Consider the following 24514-nt stretch of genomic DNA (forward strand, 5'->3'; position numbering starts at 1 on the left):
TCCGCAGAGCCACAGATTTGGCCTTAAGAGCCATCAAACACACTGCGCGTGCTATAGGGCGCTCCATGGCAGGCTCTGTGGCTGCAGAGCGCCACCTATGGCTCAATCTTATGGAAATCCGTGATAAGGAGAAGATGCTCCTCATGGATGCCCCTATCTCTCAATCTGGTTTGTTTGGGGAGGCGGTCAACACAGTGGTTGACAAATTTCGGGCCGCTGAGTTGTCCCAGTCGGCTGCTTTCAGGCAGTTTATGCCCAGGAGAGTTAAGGACTCTTCTATCCCCTCCTCTTCTCTACCCAGAGAGCGTTCCTCGCATAGAAAGGAGTCCGCCAGTAGGAGAAGTGACCCGATTCATCCCCCACTGATTGCGGTTTGGGGAGCCTGTGGTCACCCATTGCCCCGCCAGCGACCCCATAGGGATCTTGAGCTGAAGCGGCCCAGCAAGCCCTCCGCTCCAGCCCCTTCGAGTCACTCCTGACCCTCACGTCAGAAAGAGGAGAGCTTCCCCTGCCTTCTGAGGTTGTGTCAGACCGTGCAAGCGTTTCTGCCCACCTTTCACTCGCTCTCCTCATCCAGATCTTTCACATCCGCCACCCAGCACGTTTCAGTGTACAGTGTTCGATCAGCCTCACCCCTTTTCGTCATGGGAGATAGGAGACGCACTAAGCTTTCTCTCATCACCGCCGATTTGTGTATCGCCTGCTGCTAGCACGCATCAGAGACACGTGCCGTTTTCTCCAGGAGCCGGCAGACCCCATATCGGTCACACAGGCTATGGGCCCTCTAGTCCCGCGTCAGGACGCCGGGAATTTTCCTTTGCGGTCAACCATGCTACCCTGCAAGAACCAGTTTGACACCCTAATGCAGATATGTCCTCTACTTTGCGACACACTGCTACCTCTACCTCATTTCTTTCATGAATGGAGGCGTCTGCCAGTGGTATCGCCTTGGATACTAAGAACAGTGCAGTTCGGTTACACACACCAGTTCTGACGCAATCCCCCCCGTTTCAACGGGGTTCTTCTGACTGTAGTGAACAGGGCCTCAGAGGCTTCTGTGCTGCAGCGGGAGCTATCTTCCCTCCTCCTCAAGGGGGCAATAGAAGAAGATCCTCCAGCGGAAGGGGAAGGCGGCTTTTCAGCCGCTACTTTCTAGTTCCGAAGAAAGAAGGCAGTCTGTGCCCTATACTAGACCTCTATCATCTGAATTTCTCCATTTACAAAGGGAAGTTCAGAATGTTGACACTGAAGACTAACATGTCTCAAATTCATGCAGAGGATTGGTATGTCACTATAGAGCTGAAGGATGCATATTTTCATTTTCAGGTTGTTCGACAGCACAGGAAGTTCCGTAGATTCACCTTCAGAGGAAAGGTTTATCAGTACAAGGTTCTTCCCTTTGGCCTGGCCTTGGCACCCAGGACATTCACAAAGTGTATGGATGCTGCTCTGGCCCCGTTGAGGCTCCAAGGTATTTGTATACTTAATTACCTGGACGATTGGCTCATTTTAGCCCACTCCAGGGAATTAGTGACTCGCCACAGAGACGTTGTTCTTCACCACATCCGGTCTCTCGGCCTCAGACTGAACACCGAAAAGAGTGTTCTCGACCCATCCCAACAGACTGTGTTCTTAGGGGTTCACCTGGATTCTGTTCAGATGCAGGCCCGTCTGGCTCCTGCCCGGATTTCCAGTCTTGTTACATGTTTGGCCCGCTTCAGGCTAGGCCATCATGTTTCTGTAAGCACCTGTCGCAGGCTCCTAGGCATCATGGCCACAGCATCCCCTGTGATGCCCCTAGGATTGCTTCACATGAGACCATTTCTTTGGTGGATGAAGCTCTTAGGGGTCCGATCTGAAGCCAGCAACCCATGGAATTCCCTCTTGGGATCTGTCAGTTGTCTTGAAGGGCTTAATGGTGGCTCCTTTTGAGCCCTTGGAGTCAGCTCCAGAATGGATTCTGACTCTTAAGGTTGCTCTTTTGTTGGCTCTAACTTCTTTAAAGCGAGTGGGGGATTTGCAAGCTCTCTCTGTTAGCAAGGCGTGTATGGACTTCGCCCCTGGTCTAGTTAAGGTAACCTTAAGACCCAGGCCAGGATATGTCCCCAAAGTCTTGTCTACACCATTTTGCTCTCAAGTTATCACCCTTCACTCATTCCATCCTCCTCCTTTCGCCTCTGAGGAGGATGAAAAACTTCACTTGCTCTGCCCTGTCCAAGCTCTGAAGTCTTACGTAGATTGCTCTAGTGGTTGGAGAAGAACGAATCAGCTTTTGGTATGTTTTGGTGGTGGCCGCCGCAGGCTTGCCACATCAAAGCAGAGAATTTCTCATTGGGTTACGGAGGCTTGCGTGGAGCACTTCTCTGACTCATTTGATCTGTAGAGTTCGTCAAGGTAAGATCTCCGCGGGTGAAAACATGAACACACTGGATAGCCGCTATCCAGTACAAAACGAAGTTGTGCCTGTAAAAAAATAATGAAGCACTAACACTGTTTTCATGTTTGATACTGTAAAGCTGCTTGATTTTAAGCAATCCATTGAATAAAGTGCTATATGAAGACGTGACGTGACTGGAGTGCTAATTTGCAGAGCTCGTGCTAACATTCCCATGCTGTTATGATCAGATGCTTTTCTTATGCTTTCTATAATAAATGCTTGCTGTTTTCTCATTAGGGGCCAAGCACCGAAGGTACGTAGGCACCTATTGTATCTGTTGGCGTTCCGTACGCTTATTATTATTCTTCTTCCATTTCTTCTTCTTCTTCTTCTTCCGCTCTGGAAGTCTATGGCAGCCCATAGAACCGCTTGCGGGAAAGTTGTGAAATTTGGCACACAGTTAGAGGACAGACTGACCTTTGTCCATAATAAATTTGGAGTCTCTAACTCAATCCCTCTAGCGCCACCAGCTGTCCAAAGTTGCACTTATGTTTATGCTAATAACTTTTGAACCGTAAGGGCTAGAAACAAAATTATTTTTTCCTCTGATTCCTTGGCTCAAGACGAATCATACGCACCCTATGACGTCATTTTCCATCATGAAAATGTTTCCGCCATTTTGAATTTTCTGAAAAACCTACTTTTTCGAACTCCTCCTAGGCCGTTACTCCGATTTTCACGAAAATTGAACCAGATCATCTGCAGACCATGCCGACAAAAAGTTAGGGAATTCAAGTCGATTCCTCAAACCGTTTTCGTAAAACACGCAAACGAATTGTATACAGAGCTTGCGAAAATAGAAATAAGGCTGTATCTCCGCAACGCTTTATCGTATTCTGACCAAACTTGGTACATGTCATCACAAGCATGACTTGAGGCATCATGCAGTGTTTTGGCACAGTGCCACCTACTGGTACGGAAATATGAAAAATTAATATTTTTGCTTATAACTTCTGATGGGTTTGTCCAAAAATCATAAATTTGGTCTCGTTGGATTCGGGGCATCATGCTGAGTCCAATGCTAAGCAATATTCCCATATTGGACATTTTGGCCGTCAGCCATTTTGAATTTTGTGCTAAAATGCTGTATTTTATGAACGCATTAGCGTATCGTTACGAAACTTGGTATGCGTCTTTGGCACTATGCCCTGACAATACTCAAAAAGTTTTGGCACAGCGCCACCTTGTGGTCAAAAGTTATAACAAAATTTACGAAAATGTTAATAACTTTTGACTATATTAACCGATTAACCGAACCAGAGCAAAGATTTTGAGGCATGATGCAAAAACGACTCTTGAAGCTGTATCTCTGCAATGCTTTGACATATTGACACCAAACTTTGAAAGTGTCATTGTCACCTCACTCTGACTATACCACATTAATTTTGTTCACAGCGCCACCTATTAGTTGAACGTGATGAACCAGTAAATCCTCATTTTTGATCATTTTTCAGCTCTCTTGCCTAAAATGATCTTAATAGGTCTTTAATTGCTCACAGTTGTAGTTGGTCTGATGCTCACAGCCGTGTTGGCTGGCTTCTTGTGCCGTTTTTGTGCTTGGCCCCGTAATTGCTGATTGCAGCTATATTTTTTATTGTATTTATTTTGTTACTGAGAAGAAAGTGCACGGTACATATTTACATATTCATCTAAACGTCGATCTCAGCAGTGTGGGCGGCGTCAGATGTTCGTTTACAGTATATCGCTGGTCACGCATTTCGAACTTCGTTTTACCTCTAAACAAAGAACAAAAAAGTTCGTTTGAAGTATACCGGGGCCTTTAATATAATTAGCCTTTTGCTTGACTACGTTATCAAACAGCTAATAATGTGTTGATAATGTTATGCACACCGTTCCTGTTCTTCATCTCAGAGTCAGACAGCTGCCTTCTAACAATCAGTATGATTACAAACACTTTGAACGTCTCAGAACGTCAGTGGAGAAAGGCTTATAGTTAATCATAACATCGTAATAGACTCGCTATATTGATAAATCTACACAATTTTTCATACCAACTGACTTGACTTGTTTAAACAAACAATCATATACAAGTGATGTGGTTTTAAACTGAATTTCAATTTTAGTGTTCTTTTTTATATTTAAAGCAATAGGCTACTATTTAGTTAATAATATATGAAACCTCTAAAAATAATCAAACAGTACAAATAAATAAAGTAAAGCAAAGATACAAATAAATAAAGCTTTTCTGGTTTTTAATGTATCCAGTTTTAAAGGTACAGAAATTGAATAAAGTAGCTAATAAAATGTAATACAATGTTGCATGTAATCTTCACTGTATAAATTAAATAAAATCAATTATTATTAATTATTAAGTTACTATTCAGTCATGAGCAATGAGTGATTTCTTTGTTTTTTGTTGTTTAACATTAAAAACACATTCAGACAGCAGGAATGCAAGGACGGCTGTCTCTTTAAGACATAATACAGTAATCAGTACACTGATGCTGTACACATGCGTTCTTTCTCGTGTATAACGGCGTGTTCATGTGGCCTCGTAATACTTGTAGTTATGAGATTCTAGCTTGTAAAAAGCGTTCACGTCCTCCTAGAGCTTGTAATTACAGCTTGTAAGCTGGGAGTTTCTAGCAACGCTTGCTAGATACTCGCCAAGACAGGTATGTTGACATAATTTTGTGTTAATTTGTCCGTTCAAACAAGACTTGAAAGAGATCTCAAAATTTGCGCGCTGTACACGCACTTTACTGAGAATCGTTTCACCCCTAATATATATAAAGTAATAATTTATGCCATAACTTGCCATTATTTATTAAACCAAAAGCTTATTATTATTGGCCATAATAATATTTTACCTTCCTAAGCATCAAGAACAGTAAAACAAACGCTGTAGGGTCACCATAGATTAACAGCATGTACAGTGTTATCTTAATAAATGCCTACTAATAATAAAAATGACAAACAATGAATAACAAAGCTCCAAAAAGTGTTTTGAGTCAATAAATGTACATTTCAATTTTTATTTGTGTCAAATTATAAACTGGAGACAAAGCTGGAACTTGAACTCTGATCACTGGAAACACTATTTCAAAACCTTGCAGTGTTGTCCACGACATGGGTGCAGCAGGCGCATTGATATTAGACAGCAGCTGTAACTCCATGCTTGCATAGGGAACGTGTCTTGCAACCATGGAGACATTTGTGAGAGACGCTGCATAATATCATTGCGCATGCTGCACCCATGGTACGGCAGCAAAGTTCCTTGATTATTACGCCAGAATGAGAGTATAGTTCCTAGTCATATCGGCCAACTTTTCATTTTCCATCGGTCTTAGTACACAATGTAACTACAGAAGAGTCAAGTTTTAAATAGGAAAAATATCAAAACTCTTTGGTCATTTTTGAGCGAGATGCTAACGGTCTAATCAGATTCAATGAACTATGCTAAGCTATGCTAAAAGTGGTACCGCTAGACCCGGAGATTGGCTGAATGGATTTGAAAATGGTAAAACTCAACTGTTTAACTCTAGGGGAGTTGGAAAATGAGCCTATTTTCAAAAAAAGTGGAGTGTTCCTTTAATTTTGGTAGTTTTTTCCTGTTCATTTTAGATGTAATATTCATTAAAGGGTAATGATTTTTTTTTACTATTTTTGTACTATATTATTTGGATCATGTTTTCCATTGTTTGGAAAGGAATTTTATTGTATATGTTATGACTGTCTTAGTTGTGTTATGGGTTTTAGTTTCTCCTGCCCGGGGACTGCATATGAAATTTAGTTTTGCAGTTAAAGGGTTAGTTCACCCAAAAATGAAAATTATGTCATTAATGACTCACCCTCATGTCGTTCCAAACCCGTAAGACCTCCGTTCATCTTCGGAACAGTTTAAGATATTTTAGATTTAGTCCGAGAGCTTTCTGTCCCTCCATTGAAAATGTATGTACGGTATACTGTCCATGTCCAGAAAGGTAATAAAAACATCATCAAAGTAGTCCATGTGACATGTGGGTTAGTTAGAAGTTTTTGAAGCATCGAAAATACATTTTGGTCCAAAAATAACAAAAACTACAACTTTATTCAGCATTGTCTTCTCTTCCGGGTCTGTTGTTAATCCGCGTTCACGACTCCGCAGTGACGCTGCTGGCGTAAGATGCTGCTGATGTGTTATCTGGTGCGCCCAAGCATCGTTTACAGTCTGAGGGAGACGCACGCTGTAAACAAAACAACCTTCGCAAACATGTCTAAAAGTTGTGAATTAGTTGTAACATTAAAACAGGAGATCATGACTTACTCTGTGCTCAAAGTGGAGCTCCGAGCATTATAAATTCCAGGATATGTTTTTTTTATTATTAGTTGTTGTGTTAAATCTTACCCAGACACAATAGTGCTATTTTCTGATTGGCTATTGTGTAGCGTCTTTCTTTTTTTGATTGGCTGATAAGTGGCAGGCTCGACTAAGAACTCCAGGGTAAACGCGCTTGATTCCTGCCCGGAACAGAGAGAGTGGCGCGGCCAGATACATTTTAGGCGCTGCGGCATATTAAATATATGATAAATAGTTTTTCTGCATGAGAAATATAACGTGTGGTAGGAGTGCGTGACAAAAGACCGAAATGAGTGACTGTCACGCTCAATGCGTGACACTTGAGAGCCCAGTAATGCCGCAGCTGGAACATGTGGAACATTCAGCAGATGAGATGACATTACATCAGCAGCGTCACTGCGGAGTCGTGAACGTGGATTGACAACAGACCCGGAAGAGCAGACAATGCTGAATAAAGTTGTAGTTTTTGTTATTTTTGGACCAAAATGTATTTTCGATGCTAACCCACTGATGTCACATGGACTACTTTGATGATGTTTTTATTACCTTTCTGGACATGGACAGTATACCGTACAAACACTTTCAATGGAGGGACAGAAAGCTCTCGGACTAAATCTAAAATATCTTAAACTGTGTTCCGAAGATGAACGGAGGTCTTACGGGTTTGGAACGACATGAGGGTAAGTCATTAATGACATAATTTTCATTTTTGGGTGAACTAACCCTTTAATTCTGGGGCAGTCATTGACTGTCTATTGTCCTTGTTAAATAAAATTTAAATAATAATAAAAATAAATAAAATAAAATAAACAGAAATAATTCCGATTGTCTTCTATTAGTTCTGCTGCCATTTTGTTTAATTCGGACTGTCTTATACTGGACTGTCTCACCTGGGGTCAGAGGTCATTGCTCCATCACTGAGATTAGGAGGCAGAGGCATGGATATGTCACTCTTCAGAGACACACCGCTGGGTTCTGGAGATGCTGCTCTCTGACTGCTGGAGGCACAAAGAAAACACATGGAAATAATTCAGGCTATCTTCCTTTATTTTCTGCTGCCATTTCATTTATTTCTGTCTGTTTTTTCTAATACTGGATTGTGTCTCACCTGGGGTCAGAGTTCTTTGCTCCATCACTAAGATTAGGAGGCAGAGGCATGGATATGTCACTCTTCAGAGACACACCGCTGGGTTCTGGAGATGCTGCTCTCTGACTGCTGGAGGCACAAAGAAAACACATGGAAATAATTCAGGTTATGTTCCTTTATTTCTGCTGCCATTTCATTTATTTCTGTCTGTTTTTTCTAATACTGGATTGTGTCTCACCTGGGGTCAGAGGTCATTGCTCCATCACTGAGATTAGGAGGCAGAGGCATGGATATGTCACTCTTCAGAGACACATCACTGGGGCTTGGAGATGCTGCTCTCTTTTCCTCTCTCTCCTGACTCATTTCAGAAGAAGTACTCTCTCTATTCTCCATAATGAGAAAATGAATTCAGCTATTTACACAGAAATACAAAAACATACGATACACACATATTATTTATTTTATAAAGCATGTATGTATGTAGTTAAAAATATTTCTGTATATTCCACTTATTCGTAAAAATGACAATTACTTAAAGAAATTGCTCATTAAAACAATCTCAAATATAACTTGATGCATTGATGATGTTATTATGTTATTAATGTTATTTCTGTTAGAATAATGTTATTTCTGTGGAATTGTTACATACAAACACTCACTGCAGCTTGTGAAACTAATAGAATGGACCTAATGTATGAATGGACCACTCTGAGGTCTCGCCGGCGATACCACCTCGGTTTTTTTCTTACCAGTGTGAAAGAGACTCAAAATACTCCGTCAATGTTGCACATACAATTAAGAGTTATACACCATTTTAATCTGTTGAATATCTTCTTTTATTTATGTACACTCAGAGTAAAAACAAAATGTTGTGCTTTTTGTAACAAAGAAAACTAACATGATGCATGATCTCTCGTCTCCCTCTGAACGAAGTCCAATCTGATAGTTCTCAGAAAATGATCTGTAACTTAGTGAATACTAATGACAAAAAAATAGACATATGTCTAAAGAAACGTTGAAATGTCAGGTTTTAAATCGTGTAAGTCAAATTGAAAACAAAAATTCTCTGTTTATGTAATCTGTATGAAAAGAAAGCCATGTCAGAAGTCCGTGATTCAGCTCATTATCCGCTAATGCGACCACGCCCACGGAGCCAGCGCTATTCAGACGCAAATTCAGAGGCAATACATGCATACATCGTCTCAATCGTGTATTTATTGTCTTCAAAAGTGTTCATCTGTATGTTATAGCGATCTCTGGGAGCCTCTGTTAGTTTCTGGAATGTCACATGATATGCCTCTTCTTTTACTGAGATATTTGTGGACTAAAGGTGCACAGAGCGCCCTCCGGCTACAAGTATGAATTGAAAACACAGTATCCAGCACTCATATTGATGACAATAAATATAGAATAAAAATTACTCCTCTGTATAGAAAATTGACAAACATATGAGAATCCATCAATATTTCTCCAAATTCGCATGCTTTTAAGCATCTTACGGTCAATATATGTTTTTAAGAGTCAAAATGTGAAGCTTGAATCTTAGATCTTTTTAATGATGTATATAGTTTGTCAACTGCACATTAACATTTAGGATATATGATATAACAAATATAGTAGCCTATATGAAATGCCACAGAGGTAGGAATGTTCAGACGCTTTGCATAACAGCAATATTTTAAAGTATTTTAAAATAGAAAACCATTATTTGGTTAGAGAATTAAGACTTCTTTTAAAAAAAATGTGTCCAATATTTTGACTGGTACTGTAATTTAACATAGGGCTATACAAAATTTTCTTCAAATGATGTGCAATAATACGTGCATGCATGAGATCACAAAAATGATTTTTTTGTCAAGAGTGGACATTAATCCTGTTATCAGCATGATCACAGAGGGTTTTTTCACAGCCTACCTGACTGAAAGAGCTCATTATTATGCGGGTCCTTTGTCTTTTCAGGTGTGAATCACAGGATTATTCATAATGATTCACTCCATGCATACTGTGTTTATTTGCAAAAAATGTCTTAGAAAATTTTAATCTCTCTATTGTTGGCAGGATAATTTTTACATCATTTTGAAGCATAAACTCTAGTCTACAACCTACAATACCCAGAAGTCGTGTGAACACAGATTTAAATTTTTTTTGGCCTTATTTCACTGACTTAAATTTTTTGTTTTTTCAATAACCACGCATAAACGTTATTCCTTCAAAAACACAAACATGTACATACATCTTCCTCACATATTATTGTAGCCTAGCTTGTGCTGAATACAGTGTTGTGTATTGACTTTTGTCATTAATATGTTTATGAACAACTGAAAAAAAGCACAAATGTCAGGGCATGTCAAAACTTCTCCAGGCCCCAAATCAGCCTCAGACTCCAGAGGGTTAAAGGGGTGGTTCAGCTTTTAAAGTGGGAACTGCTCCATCTTTCAGTAATAGCCTTTGTGCAAATCCAGCATTAAACTCGTGTAGATTCTGGAAGCTGTCTTCAGCACCGCATCCAGTGTAGAAAATATCACAGATTATAATGGGTTCTATTATCTTTTAATGCGTCGCGCAACTCGCGTCCGGTGTAAACAACTCTTCTGCTTTCATTATGCTGCGCCACATGGCCTCGCCCACTTTGTTGCGTGTTCCTGGGGGCGTGTTTTGCAGGGCTTATGATGTCACAAACCCAGGAAGAAGCTTGTTGTAGTCCAAACCGGTCATTTGTAGGCATTAAAATGCCATAACTTTAAAAGACAATATCTCCGTTTGCATTGAACTTTCAGCGCTGTAACTTTGCAGATACTGTTTATGCTCAAGCAGCAACATTACACACTAACTAAAGTTAAAAAAGTGAAATCGCATGTAACCACCCCTTTAAAGGATTAGTTCACTTTTAAATAAACTTTTGCCCCCATATCATCCAAGATGTCTTTCTTTCTTCAGTCGAAAAGAAATTAAGGTTTTTGATGAAAACATTCCAGGATTTTTCTCCAAATAATTGACTTCAGTGGGCACCAAACGGTTCAAGGTCCAGGCGAAAAATGGCAGATGGAGCAATAATAACTGACATGATCCATGATATCATGATATTTTTAGTGATATTTGTAAATTGTCTTTCTAAATGTTTCGTTAACATGTTGCTAATGTACTGTTAAATGTGGTTAAAGTTACCATCGTTTCTTACTGTATTCACGGAGACAAGAGCCATCGTTATTTTCATTTTTTAAACATATGCAGTCTGTATAATTCATAAACACATCTTCATTCTTTATAAATCTCTCCAACAGTGTGTAATGTTAGCTTTAGCCACGGAGCACTATCAAACTCATTCAGAATCAAATGTAAACATCCAAATAAATACCATTTTTACGCAATTAGACATGCTGCATGACGAACACTTTGTTTTATTAGCTGTGTGAACTTTGTTTATGCTGTTTAAGGCAAGCGCAAGCTCCGGGGGCGTGGGAGCACGAGAATTTAAAGGGGCCGCAGCCTGAATCGGCGCATATTTAATGAAATTAAAAAAAATCTATGGGGTATTTTGAGCTGAAACTTCATAGACACATTCAGGGGACACCTTAGACTTATATTACATCTTTTAAAAAGACGTTCTACAGCACCTTTAATGCTGCCTTTATAGTAAATATGAGTTTTCTAGACAAATGTTGCACATGAACGCACTCTGATGTTGTGTTTACCACTGGGAAGTTTGGAAATAATTTTCATACCCAAATTCCAGAGATGGGCGTGCTATAAACTTTAAACATGGTGGAGGGGAGAAATACTGCTGTGACAGTATGATTTATTAGTGTTTTTTCCCATAACAACTAGATCCTCTTGTCATTAATGTAGTGCAAATTACATTGTCCTCCATGATTCCTGTTCATTCTGACGACAAAGCACAAATGCAAAGAATCATGATCATGACTTCAGCATAATCATGACTTCAGCATATGCTGGTTAAGGTAGGTTTTGAAGCTGATATGCTGGTTTTAGCTGGTTTATGCTGGTCCTAAGCTGATCCATGCTGGTCCTGGACCAACATAGGACCAGCTCAAACCAGCATACCAGCTTCAAAACCTACCTTACCAGCATATGATAGTTTTTTCAACAGGGGGATGTGGGAACTATCAAATGAAGGCAGCATAACAATGTAAACTAACAGTACACAACTTAAAGGTGTTCTAAGTGATTTCACGCATTTTTAGGCCAAAACATTTTTTGTCACATACAGCAAACATCTCCTCACTATCCGCTAGCTGCCTGTCCCCTGAACACACTGTAAAAAAATGCGGTCTCTGTAGTCGCCACAAGCTCCAAAAATGGCAACAAAAACAAACTGGTGCAGTCTGGAACACGAAACATAAGAAACATGCTCCAGCCAATAGACCTTTTTCACATTTCCAGGTTTTTGGCTTCCAGAATGATCCACGCCGGGTAAAAGTTTTTAGTGATAGATAGCCTCCGCCAGCTTGGGAATCAAGTCGTTTTACGAATTAAATGTCATGAAAATGTTTGAACGTTCTTGGTGAATTATTGGTGAGACTACAGAACTCTCATTAAGAGCTAAATTTAATAAATAATTCAAAGTGATGGCGGTTAAACTGGTTATATTCTTCGTGTCTGTTTGGCGCGGCTGTGCATTATCGCGCTCCATGTACTGTAAAGGCAGTGCCTGCGTGCATAAACGTGCATACTAGCCATCCTAAATAGTAGTCTATGTGACATTAGTAATATTCAGTACTATTTAGAGTGGATATGCACATTGGGGTGTATAGAGTGTTTTTAGCGACGTGCTGGGGAAATGATTGGCAGCTCCCTTATCACGCAAGCCTGATCCTCTGATTCATGAAACAGGACTGCTCGCACCCTGATATTTCTGGATATAAACACTTCAGTCATCTCTCACTCATATTTTCCAGTCATTATCATCTTAAAGTGTGTATTATGCACAGTATTATTGTGCTGTTGCAACATTTATGCAAATACTGATAGTTGTGTACAGTGTAGTGTTGGAAATTAATTATGTCTTAGTTTAATAATTTTAATCGATCAGGATTAGTTATAACATATGCTTGAATGTGGGATGTGATGCCATATGAGATTAACATGCTATATATTTTTAAAATGTATTAAACGACAATAGGCTATCTCATGACTTTATATACTATTGGGATTTAATATTTTTTAATGAATAATTATATAAATAATGTTCGTCGTACGTAATACGATTGGGGAAATTGCTGAATGAGTAGCTGCGTAGCCGTAGCCTAAACTGTATGACAGCTGGTAATATAAATCCACCTGCCGGTAAATTTGAGCAACGGCCTGAGTGGCCGCCGGTTGTTAAAGTCTGCGTGAACCGGAAGTTGCAAATGACTTTTCTCCAGTGTTGTGACATATTTCCAACTGAAACGGAATATTGAATAGTGGGCAGAGTTTTACTTTAGTGCTCCTCCTCTCCATCTCTCGCTCATAGCAGACACACGGTTGTGGGGGAGTGGTTTACGCGTTTTCAACCCAAGCCGTCAAACTGACGTTATCAGAGAAGGAACACCATTCCAGGAAGTACCTTTTCAGATTTTGATTAACCCTCAGGTGTTCTGAGGATGTTTGGGACCCTGGAGAAGTTTTGACATGCCCTGACATTTGTGCTTTTTTCAGTTGTTCATAAACATATTAATGGAAAAAGTGTCATTACACTGTATTCAGCACAAACTAGGCTACAATAATATGTGAGGAACATGTATGTACATGTTTGTGTTTTTGAAGGAATAACGTTTATGCGTGGTTATTGAAAAAACAAAAAACTTAAGTCAGTGAAATAAGGCCAAAAAATATATATTAAATCTTTGTTCACAAGACTTCTGGGTATTTGAGGTTGTAGACTAGAGTTTTGCTTCAAAATGAGGTAAAAATTATGCTGCCTGCTTGTTCATATAAACAATAGAGAGATTTAAATTTTCTAAAACATCTTTGGTCAAGAAACACAGTATGCGTGGAGGTGTGACTCCTCATGTATAATGGGTGATTCTCACCTGAGAAAACAAAAGAATTGCATAAAGAGCTCTAATGACCTGCATAAATAATGAGCTCTTTCAGTCAGGTAGGCTGTGAAAAAACCCTCTGCTGATCATGTCTCAAATCTCATCATAATGTAAATCAAACATACAGAAAAAACAGCAATACTGTGAAATATTATTACAATTTAAAATAATGGTATTCTATTATATTCTTTAAAATATAATGTATTTCTGTGATGCAAAGTGTCTGAACAATTATGTTACCTCTATGGCATTTCATATAGGCTTTTAGCTTAAAAGCATGCACATTTGGAGAAATATTGATGGATTCTCATGTTTATGTCAATTTTCTATACAGAGGAGTATTTATTCATTATTTATTGTCGTCACTGTGAACGCTGGATACTGTGTTTACAATTCATACTTGCAGCCGGAGGGCGCTCTGTACACCTTTAGTCCACAAATGCCTGAGCACTAAAGAAGAATGGGCAATCCAGGAAATAACTGAACTAATAGAGGCCAGAGATAGCTAACTATGGCTATTCAAAACACTTTTCAAGACAATAAATACACGATTGAGACGATGTATGCATGTATTGACTGAATTTGCGTCTGAATAGCGCTGGCTCCGTGGGCGTGGCCGCATTAGCGGATAATGAGCTGAACCACAGATTTCTGACATGGCTTTCTTTTCATACAGATTACATAAACACAGAAGGTTTGTTTTCGATTTGACTTACACGATTTAAAACCTGACATTTCAACGTTTTTTCAGACATAAGTATTTTTTTTTGTGATTAGTATTCACTAAGTTACAGTTCATTTTTTGAGAACTATCAGATTGGACTTCGTTCAGAGGGAGACGAGAGATCATGCATCATGTTAGTTTTCTTTATTTTACAAAAAGCACAACATTTTGTTTTTACTCTGAGTGTAGAAGATATTCCACAGATTAAAATGGTATATAACTCTTAATTGTATGTGCAACATTAACGGAGTATTTTGAGTCTCTTTCACACTGGTAAGAAAAAAACCGCGGTGGTATCGCCGGCGAAGGAGGGGGGTTGTTCTTACGCATGCGCTCATTTCAAAAACTCACTCGACGAAAACATCCTCTTTAGCACCTTTAATGAGCTCCACCTGGGAGGCGCACCGGCCTTGAGTCTCTCACGGAGGAGTTCCGGGAGCATAAAAGGAGGAGCGACGACAGTGAAGGACAAGAGAGGACCAGGCCTGGATATTATTTTATGTTTTATTATGTTTGTGTGGCCGGCAGACGTCTGCGAGGGTCTGCCGGAATTACTTTCGTTTTGTTCCTTGTTTATTTTGAATTAAAGTTTTGTTGAACATTCGCCGGTTCCCGCCTCCTTCTTTTTCACGTATATACGAACTGTGTTACAAACACATTTACATAGTTAATGGGTGTTTATAGGTCCGGTCATCTGGCCATGAAGTTACTCTACCTGCAAACTTCACATCAAGCTCATCCTCCTTTTTTTTTACATGACTAGATATTTGTCAAGATTCAAGTAAGTAAATTCCTTACATATTTTTTTTGTGTGTTTATTACAATGTCTAGAACACAGATATATTTAGTTATTTTGGAAAACATTAATCAAATTTGATTTAGAGCTTGTTAAGTCCATGTTGTAATTCTACAACGTTGGGCCAGAGTGGTATTTAAAATAGCCTGTGCTCCTACACATTACATAAGGACACTGCACTTTTCACATGGTCATGAATTGAAATTTAAACAGTTAGATTCATTGTAACTAAGTTCTAAATGTGCTTTTCTGTTAAATTTGTACCTAATTTAGTTTAGACCATAATTAAACACAGGAATAAACTGTATGTGGGATTTAAAACTCCATCATCCAGAGCAGTGAAACTCCCTGCATCTATGTAGTTTATTTGTTTTTTAACTTCTAAATGATCCTGAGATTTTTTTTGAGTGTTGGCCAAGTAGCAGTTTATAGCATTAGGAGCTCTGGATGATTTTGGGGGGAATGTATCTGTTGCATTGTTCAGGGACAGGTGTGAATGGTCTTGAACATGAACCTGTAAGTGCTCTGGTGGGGTGCATGTGTTCCTTTAGTATGATAAGTAGAGAGATAATAGGCCATCCACACAGTATTGTTTGACTGTAGTAGTGAAATTTTGATTAGCATTTGCATTGAAATTATAATACTTTGATGGATAATATACTTAGATCTCTACCCTCGACACATGGTCTACCACCCTGTCTATTCCTTCAGTTTATCTACAATATAAGACCCATTTGTATTATTCACTTATTCATTTTTTTACTTTTTCCATTTCAGAATGCCAAGATGTCATCGGACCACCCCCTACTGGATGTACGCAAATACATGATTGCACATTTCCCAGTAAAGATGAAGAGAGGATGCTGCAGACACTGCAATAACGGATACACAAATACACTGTAGCAAGTGCAATGTTCGCCTGTGCTTCTCAGATGAACAGAAATGTCTTACTAGGTACAGTCTTAGGGACTATCACTGTAAAACACAGACTTCATTCAAACCACATTGAAAGTGATAGAAGAAAATGTTTTATAAATACATTTTTTTTCAATTTTTTTTATTAATAAATGCTTATTCATAAAAAAATATGATTGTTGGGTGATTATTACTCATGATTTATACTGTTATGGGGATAAGTAAACAATCAACCCTGCAAACAAATGCTTAAATGCTCTGTATATCTGTTCAGACAAAGTGAGTACAAATACAGAAATTCTGCTCCTGTCAAGGCCCAATGTTGCAATATTACATTTCCCTAAAAACTTACTAAAAAGTAAAAAATGTGAAAAATCTTTAATTTCTACATCAGAGGCCTCCTAAAACAATATCTGAGAGGTCAAAAAAATTGCTCTTTTTTTTCTATATTTTCTATTTCTATTTTTCTATATTTTTTTCTATATTTATTTTCTATATTTCTATATTTTTTACAGGGTTCATTGTGAGAGTTCACACAGACAGCCCCGTGTAACAAACACAAAACCTTCTTCACTCCGCTGGTTTTCCTGACCGTTAACTCCATGTGGTGTGCCTCCTTTTGTATCAACAGAGTAATGCTAGGAGTTCAGGAGTTAAGCCTAGTTCAGGTTAAATCCTCTGTGTAAGGAATGAATAAATACAGCAAAAGAAAAACATTAAACTTTCTTTTACTGTCTAGTTTGAAAGTCAGCCACAACTGAAAAATAACACATATAAATCTAGGAATGAATAACAATTTATTTAAAAAGCCACAGTGAGTGTTTTCACACATACTGGTGGTATACAGTGATATGTCGTTTGTTTTGCACTCTGGTCCAAACGCCGGGGGCCTGTACCATGATGGTAGTTGAACAAACTTAGGGTTATAGGATTAGTTTTGAGTTGACAAAACCAAACCACTCCAATCCGACTTTGTTGTGGTACCATGATGCTGATCATCAACTTTCTCTGTCAACTCAAGCTTTGATCCTGAGATTGTGGAGCATGTGCACATGTATGTGTGACATCAGTGATGAACAGCCAATCACAGGATTCACTTCTCGCGAGAGAGCCCGCACGATTCAAAACTCTTTTGCTGAAGATTAAGAATTTAAACACATTTACACTAATGGAAAATTCTTGTCTGTGAAAGAGGACAAATAAAAGAAATGATCTTTCTCTATCAGTTGTGAAGTTATTTTATATAGTTGATAATATATAGCGATAGAGACTCAAACATACAAGGTCACATTTAATCATATTTAAAGAGTATATTTACACCTTTTACATGATCTATATATTAATATTCATTGAAACTAAGTGCTTAATAACAACTGTTAAACTAAACTTGCATGTGTGTAATGGATTAATAAAAATATAGATCATATACAAATCATATATAAATTATATTATTATAAAAACCAGACAATATCATCATTAAATATTTGTTTTTACTATATAATGACGTTTAATTTGGAGGAAGAATAACTGGGGGAGTGACTTTATTGTGTTGGGTGTGTCAGTGTCTCTTAGCTTACATCTGATTGGTCATAACCTGCCCCGGAGCAGGTTAGCCGTGGAGCGTAAATTACTACAGCGATGAACACCAGTCAAGTTACTATCATGGTACCTAAAACCCAAGATTGGTGCAAACTAATCTGAAACTTACCTGGCTAGATCCAGCTTCATGGTACAGGCCCCAGGACTTCATGTTTCCATGACGACTGACCAGAAAAGACGCACGTGACGTCATGTTCACATGACTCCCGATTGTTAAAATGAGTATCAAATTAACGATAAACTTTAACAACAGAGACACACGTACACAGTACACAGGTACGCTGTTTATTTGTCGCACTGCTGTTTTAGTTTCACGCTCTAGCAGTTAATAAACAGAACTGCACGCGTCTTGCGGAAGAACATTGTAACCGGCGCTACTTCTCTCCGTTTATGACTATGGACGAGTCACCCAGGTCTTGTGCTACTCCACAGCGGCGGCGACCCGCTGGACTAAAATAGTCCGAAAATAATCACTTATTATAGGTGTACCATGGTGATTCAGGATACTGACTCCAGTACTCACTGATATGGTTTCGGAATCGGAACAACTCTATGTAAAAGGAAAGAAGTGTGAGACACAGCTTTGGAGCAACTTAGTTGATTCACAATTCACTAAAAAAATATGGACGTAGCGTCCGTGACGTCACCAATAGAGTTCTGAACAGCAGTTTTGACGCGTAAATGAGGCCGCGGCCATCTTAGCTGCGCGTCACCGCACGTCACTCCCGGATAACTGAAAATGGGCAAAGAGGCGGGGAGGTGGTTTGAGCTGATATGACTGGTTGCTGAAACCACGCCCACCTAGCTCGACGTGACCATGTTAGCAGCAAAGGAGCTATCTATCTAGATCAGGGGTCTCAAACTCAAATTGGCGGGGGGCCGTTTCTGTGATTGACACCTCATAGGAGGGCCATATTAACATTCAAGCGCAAGAAAGCGCAACATTTCAGAAAATTTACTTTCCTTTGCATTATTTCTCATTTACATCAAATTTGCCTACTAAAATATCTTTATACCTATACTATAAATATTTTATTTACCATACTAAATGTAAACAGCAGTGTCTCTCTCATTGTTACAGAGTGTAATATAATTATATAATACTATTACTAATATAATACTATTAATATACTATCAATTGCAATAGTCTCACATCCAACAAGGTGCATGGAATAAAAAAATATAGTAATTTAGGAACAAAACCATCAACACTTGTGCTGTGGAGGGGTCAGAAATAAACAAAAAACTGGAGCTATATTAACTTTATTTTGCCAAAAAATAAAAAATCTCTCATTGTTACATACATTATTAGTTTTTAATATTTAGTGGAAGTATTTTCCCTTACTTTATGTTAGCTTAAATAACATTAAAATTTTGCATTGACCAACACTGTACTGAACAAATACAATCCCTGAATACATTTGTACACTCTTTCTTGACAGACACCTGGCAGCGCATTTGTCCAAGATGCTGATTGAGCATCGGTAACGTTTAATGGCTGCATCGGACGCGTTTCGGTGGTTTAAATCGACGCTCGTGACTTAAAGTCGAGTGCTTTTACTGTAATTTGGGCAAGCGCGCTCATAATAGAAGCGACGCGGTTGAGAGCGCGGCTCATGGTTGCATAGCAACGACAGACGCCACTGGAGCGAAAACGCATTGGAAAGAAGGAGAATGCGGCTCGGCCGCTTATGTGACGCGATATGTGAATGCCCCCATAGAACGGCGACTTTTCTTTGCATATCAGACAGGTAGCAACTAGAGAATAATAATAATAATAATTTAGCGGGCCGGAATATGTTTTATTTTTGAGATCAGTTGCGGGCCGGGTAGAGGGGGAGGGCGGGCCGTAAATGGCCCGCGGGCCGGGAGTTTGAGACCACTGATCTAGATACTATCTAAATTATTAATGAAGATACGTTTTATCATCAGAACGTTCTAAAGGTTTACTGTCAATCTACAGTGTTTTTTAAGATATAGATCCTCCAACACCAGTAGTGTTGGGTGTGCAAATAACAACATGGAAAATCAAATGGGACTTCACCTTTATAATGAAATAGAGATCGCGAGATGAATCCAATCCGTGGCACTTGGGTAAAATATGAGTGTCCATTGCAAAACAAAAAAACATTTCACATTTCTTCTGAATGATCTGCTCTCTGTCATCGTTCTTCAAGAAAGGATGCAATCTGAGCAGCGATCGTATCTAACAAACAAATGAGCCTGTGTCCAAAGTATATTTTTTTCAAAATAGTGCAGCAGTTTTAGTTATAATATCCAAGCAGTGCTGTCGGATTTTGATATCCTCCCGCCATTGTCATTGTAGTAAATCTCACAAACAAAACTTTCAGCCAATGCAAAAAAAGATATGTAATTTTGTTTTATTAATATTTATTTAACTGATATGTGCCTTCCTTGATACTCTATTATTATTATCATTCTTGTTAATGCCATTGTAGGTGTATATTTTGTTCCTTTTGTTCTGATGTTCAATAAAAAATAAATAAATAAATAAATAAAAACTTTCAGCCAATGCCACGTGTTACGGATCAACTGGGGATCATGTTAACTGGGGACGCGCGCGAGCACGCAGATAGTTTTACCTGGATTTCCAGCAGATGTTAGACGCGACAGATTCGTCACATGCGATATTCCATGGATCATAGATTTAAAAATGCATGTTTGAACAGTTGTATACATTGCGATGCGTAATAAAGCGCCTCGATTTCGCGGTGTTCGTTCCTGCGTTTTTGGAGCAGTTTTAATAAAGTTGATCATGCTCTCACGTCACGCTCACAAACCATGCCCGTTAACATGGGACACTAGTTTCAATGAATGTCAAACTTGTCAACGAAATTAAGTGTAAGAATTTATTTTCAACATTAGTGTCTGTAGTGTGCTGTCATGTTTTCTAAACACAAATTACAACAGACAGATTAAGTTTAAGTTAGGAGTAGGCTAACTAAAGCAAACATGAATTGCAAAGTCCTTAATGTTTTTATTAACAATTTTGTTAATTGATATGTTGCTTACTATTGTTCATAATCAAATTATATATTTTATGAGCGATTACATATATTAAGGGGGGGAAAAACAGACACTTTGTCTTGTGTTTGTTCTAGCTGATTTTATTGATTTTGTTGATTTCATTTTCTGAGATCTCTTGCTTAGGTTTCAATTACAACCTCTGTATCCTAAAACAACCATGTTTCATTCTGGATTCATGACTGATCTAAACTCAACATTTGCTTTGGCTTAGGAATTATAAAAACACATTGTTTCATTTTTTTCTAAACGATTCAAATAGCAGAACAGAACTCTGTTTATAACAATTCTGTATTTATTACTGAAGTTTCTTAGAATCATAGCCTAATCAATTAAAATAACTGAATTTAATGCTTAAAGTAATGGTGTGTATGTATTGTACATTCAGTTAGGTGCTTGAATTTAATTGATAACCTGTTATTCTGTGAACACTGAAGAACACTGCGATGTTTACATTTTAAAGATGACACTGTGTTTAAACAGTGTTTAACAACTAAACATGAACTATGCTGTAATATCTTTCTTACTGTCTCATAGGTTCTTTTTCCAGTTTCCATACTGTCTTTTGTATGAACGTCCTGTGACAACCAATCAGTGGCAACAACAAGTTTCTCATGACTTACATAAGCAGGACATATTATACTGTATTACAAAATATTACACATTTTGCTAATTCCTAAAGACAGTATACATCACTAAACTCATAATCATTTGGCACCTCACACAAATACAATGCTTCTCTCCTAAACAATTAGAATAGGAAACTGAATATATGACACCATAGACTGTCAGTTTTATAAATACAATTTAATGAGCGTGGGCCTCTTTATATGTAATATAAATTTTAATTATGCCAGTTATCTTTATTTGGTACCGACCTCACTAACATTTGGATTCAGCCTTTGTGAAGATTTTAAGTGAACTCAACACCTGTGAAGAGATGAGGACAACATAATGCGAGGACTTCAGATGACACCAACTCTGAATCAACATGCAAAAGTATCCTTATATTATAATCATTATTGCCTTAATATGTTTCTGCTTAACTGAATTATGTTAACCATACTTCTATTATCAAAGAACCATACATTTTTGCCATATGAACATTACATTGAGAGTAATTTCTTACATAACAGATTTCTCTTCATAATGTACACATACATTTTATGTAGCCTGCTTTGAAGCTAGGCCTTTATGTATTGTTAAAAGGGCTTTTTGTGATTTTGCACCTGTTAACTATGCATATATTTGTTGATCATTCCCTTAAATAAATGTTCCCTTAAATAAATAACATATTTAAAATATTTAAAAAAAAAATGCTTGACATCCTTTTAAACCATGGAAATATTGCTGCAGAATTTTTTATAATAATAATAATAATTATAAAAACATATAAACAAGTGCTTTAAAAACGTAAATAGCTTTTTTATTTAATGCACCTACAAAATTGTTGTCAGAAACGAACTCCATTGAAACGAATGTAAACAAAATAATCTGGGCGTGGTCTGTGAGACGCGACATGAAAACGCATTAAAACTTCCCTTAAACGGCGTCTGATACATTTGAAGAGCGACAGGGGAAACAACAAAGTCCAATAATAATACAAACATTCACAAATAATGTGGTAAGCGTTTAAATCTCCTCCGTAGAAAATTCCCTGTGACGAATCTAGTGCTGAGCAACATCTGCTGGAAAGTCAGGTAAAACTATCTGCGTGCACGCGCATGTCCCCAGTTGACATGATCCCCAGTTGATCCATAACACCACGATCCAACAACGTGTGTTCTGTGTCTCTTCCCCATGCATGCACATCTACACAGACACACATCAGTCTCGAATATTATGCAGCAAGCCATATTTTATAATTGTATAAAATAATCGAGCACAAATACGGCTGAGATGCCAAATTCAGCGGCAGCTGAGGTAACATGACGGCTCACAGACAGCAGCGCAATCCACCTGTCACTCAAGTGACCACGTCCTTAATTATGCAGAACTTTAAGGCTTAATATAATTTAAACGGATAAGTTATAAAAAAAATTCACCCCCCTCAGAGTTGTCATGAAGGGCAAAATAGCAATATAGACCAAAACCACAATTTGAACCAACTTGTAAACATTTTTTTTCTGCTATAAACTTGGCCAATTTAACATGGGACTCTATGAGATTCTGCTCTCTTTTGGAGCCTGTCCCTAGCGGCCAGTCGATAAATCGCAGTTTAAGTTACTTCCGTATTGGCTTCACGAGAGAAAGGGGGAGGTTGCCGCTTGGTTCTCACTCTGCTGTGTTTCGCGCTGGATGACGGTCGTGCTGAGCGGTGCAGGTACAGAGAAGTAGAAGAAGAGAAGAGGATGACACCATTTGCAAAGGGGGATGTTTTCATTTTCATCCTTAACACATACTTTTTAAACCACAAACTACGGAGTATGTTTTCGACATTATTTAACCTTGTAAAAGACGAACAAAAATTTTAGAATAACAACATTTCTTACTCCAAGTTTTAGGGGTGCTTCAGCCTCGCCCATGCATAATAGTATCAGCAGAGCAGCAGAGTTGACAAAAGGAAGAAATGGGAGGGTCTCAAACAGTAGACGCGGCACAATGCGCCAGTTTATTAAAAGCAGTGGTGTAAACAGTTAGTAAAATACTTAACTGTCCTAATTTAACTAAGCCTGGCTAAGTCCTGTCTATGAAACCAGGCCACAGATTCAGTAACTGCAGAGCCGCAGTGCTGATGAAAGGAAGAGAAGGGAGGGTCTCGAACGCAGTGCGCAATGCGTCTGTTTACATATTAGCCTACAATTAAAAGTCACGTCGCAAGTCATCAAATTTGGAACTCAAGTCCACAGCCCTGTAGTTTTTGCTGCTTAAACATAGAGATTGACGTAAAGACCCACCTGTATGCAAAAACATTACACAATAATATGACATAAAATTAATTGAACTTACCTTAAAGTGTTATGTTTGCATTAGTTTTTAAGTCTGCAGAACGACGAAGAAAACTAGTGATTACGCTCTGTGCAGAAGCTTCGGAGCGTGTGTCGAGAACCGCAGAACCAAATGTCATGACAGTCTGAGGAGGACAGCGCCCGACTAACATCCTGAGGGCGGAAGTGGGTGGCGCAAATCTTCGTAGACAGTGCTTTTTAAAGTTTGAAACCATGTTAATGTCAAATATTGTATTAAAACGGTCTAACTGAAATGATAGATAGATAGATAGATAGATAGATAGATACTCGCAAATATTTATATAAAAATATTTGTGTACAATATTTTTTTTCAGGATTATTTGATGAATAGAAAGTTCAAAAGAACAATGTTTATCTGAAATCTAATCTTTTGTAACATTATAAATGTCTTTACTGCCACTTTTGATTGATTTAATGCATCCTTGCTGAATAAAAGTATTCATTTCTTTAATTTCTTTTCCTAAAAATAAAAATTCTTACTGACCCCAAACTTTTGAACGGTAGTGTATAATGCTACAGAAGCTTTGCATTTCAGATAAATGCTGTTCTTTTGAACTTTCTATTCTTCAAGGAATCCTATATATATATATATATATATATA

General features: G+C 38.3%; 1 protein-coding gene across 2 annotated transcripts in view; it reads right to left on the reverse strand.

Annotated features, from left to right (window-relative positions):
* The window catches only part of LOC125249071 (NACHT, LRR and PYD domains-containing protein 3-like), a 58732-nt gene extending 34604 nt beyond the window's left edge, over positions 1-24128 (reverse strand). For both annotated transcript variants that reach the window (XM_048161261.1, XM_048161260.1), the window contains exons 1-4: positions 23894-24128; positions 8063-8236; positions 7846-7953; positions 7628-7735 (exon numbers count right to left, since the gene is read on the reverse strand). In XM_048161261.1, the coding sequence (XP_048017218.1) occupies positions 7628-7735; positions 7846-7953; positions 8063-8217 (371 nt within the window). In that variant the 5' untranslated portion in view covers positions 8218-8236; positions 23894-24128. The remainder of the gene's footprint in view (positions 1-7627; positions 7736-7845; positions 7954-8062; positions 8237-23893) is intronic.
* Positions 24129-24514: the final 386 nt, after the last annotated feature.

Source organism: Megalobrama amblycephala, linkage group LG16 (assembly GCF_018812025.1).
Source record: "Megalobrama amblycephala isolate DHTTF-2021 linkage group LG16, ASM1881202v1, whole genome shotgun sequence".
Lineage (NCBI taxonomy): Eukaryota > Metazoa > Chordata > Actinopteri > Cypriniformes > Xenocyprididae > Megalobrama > Megalobrama amblycephala.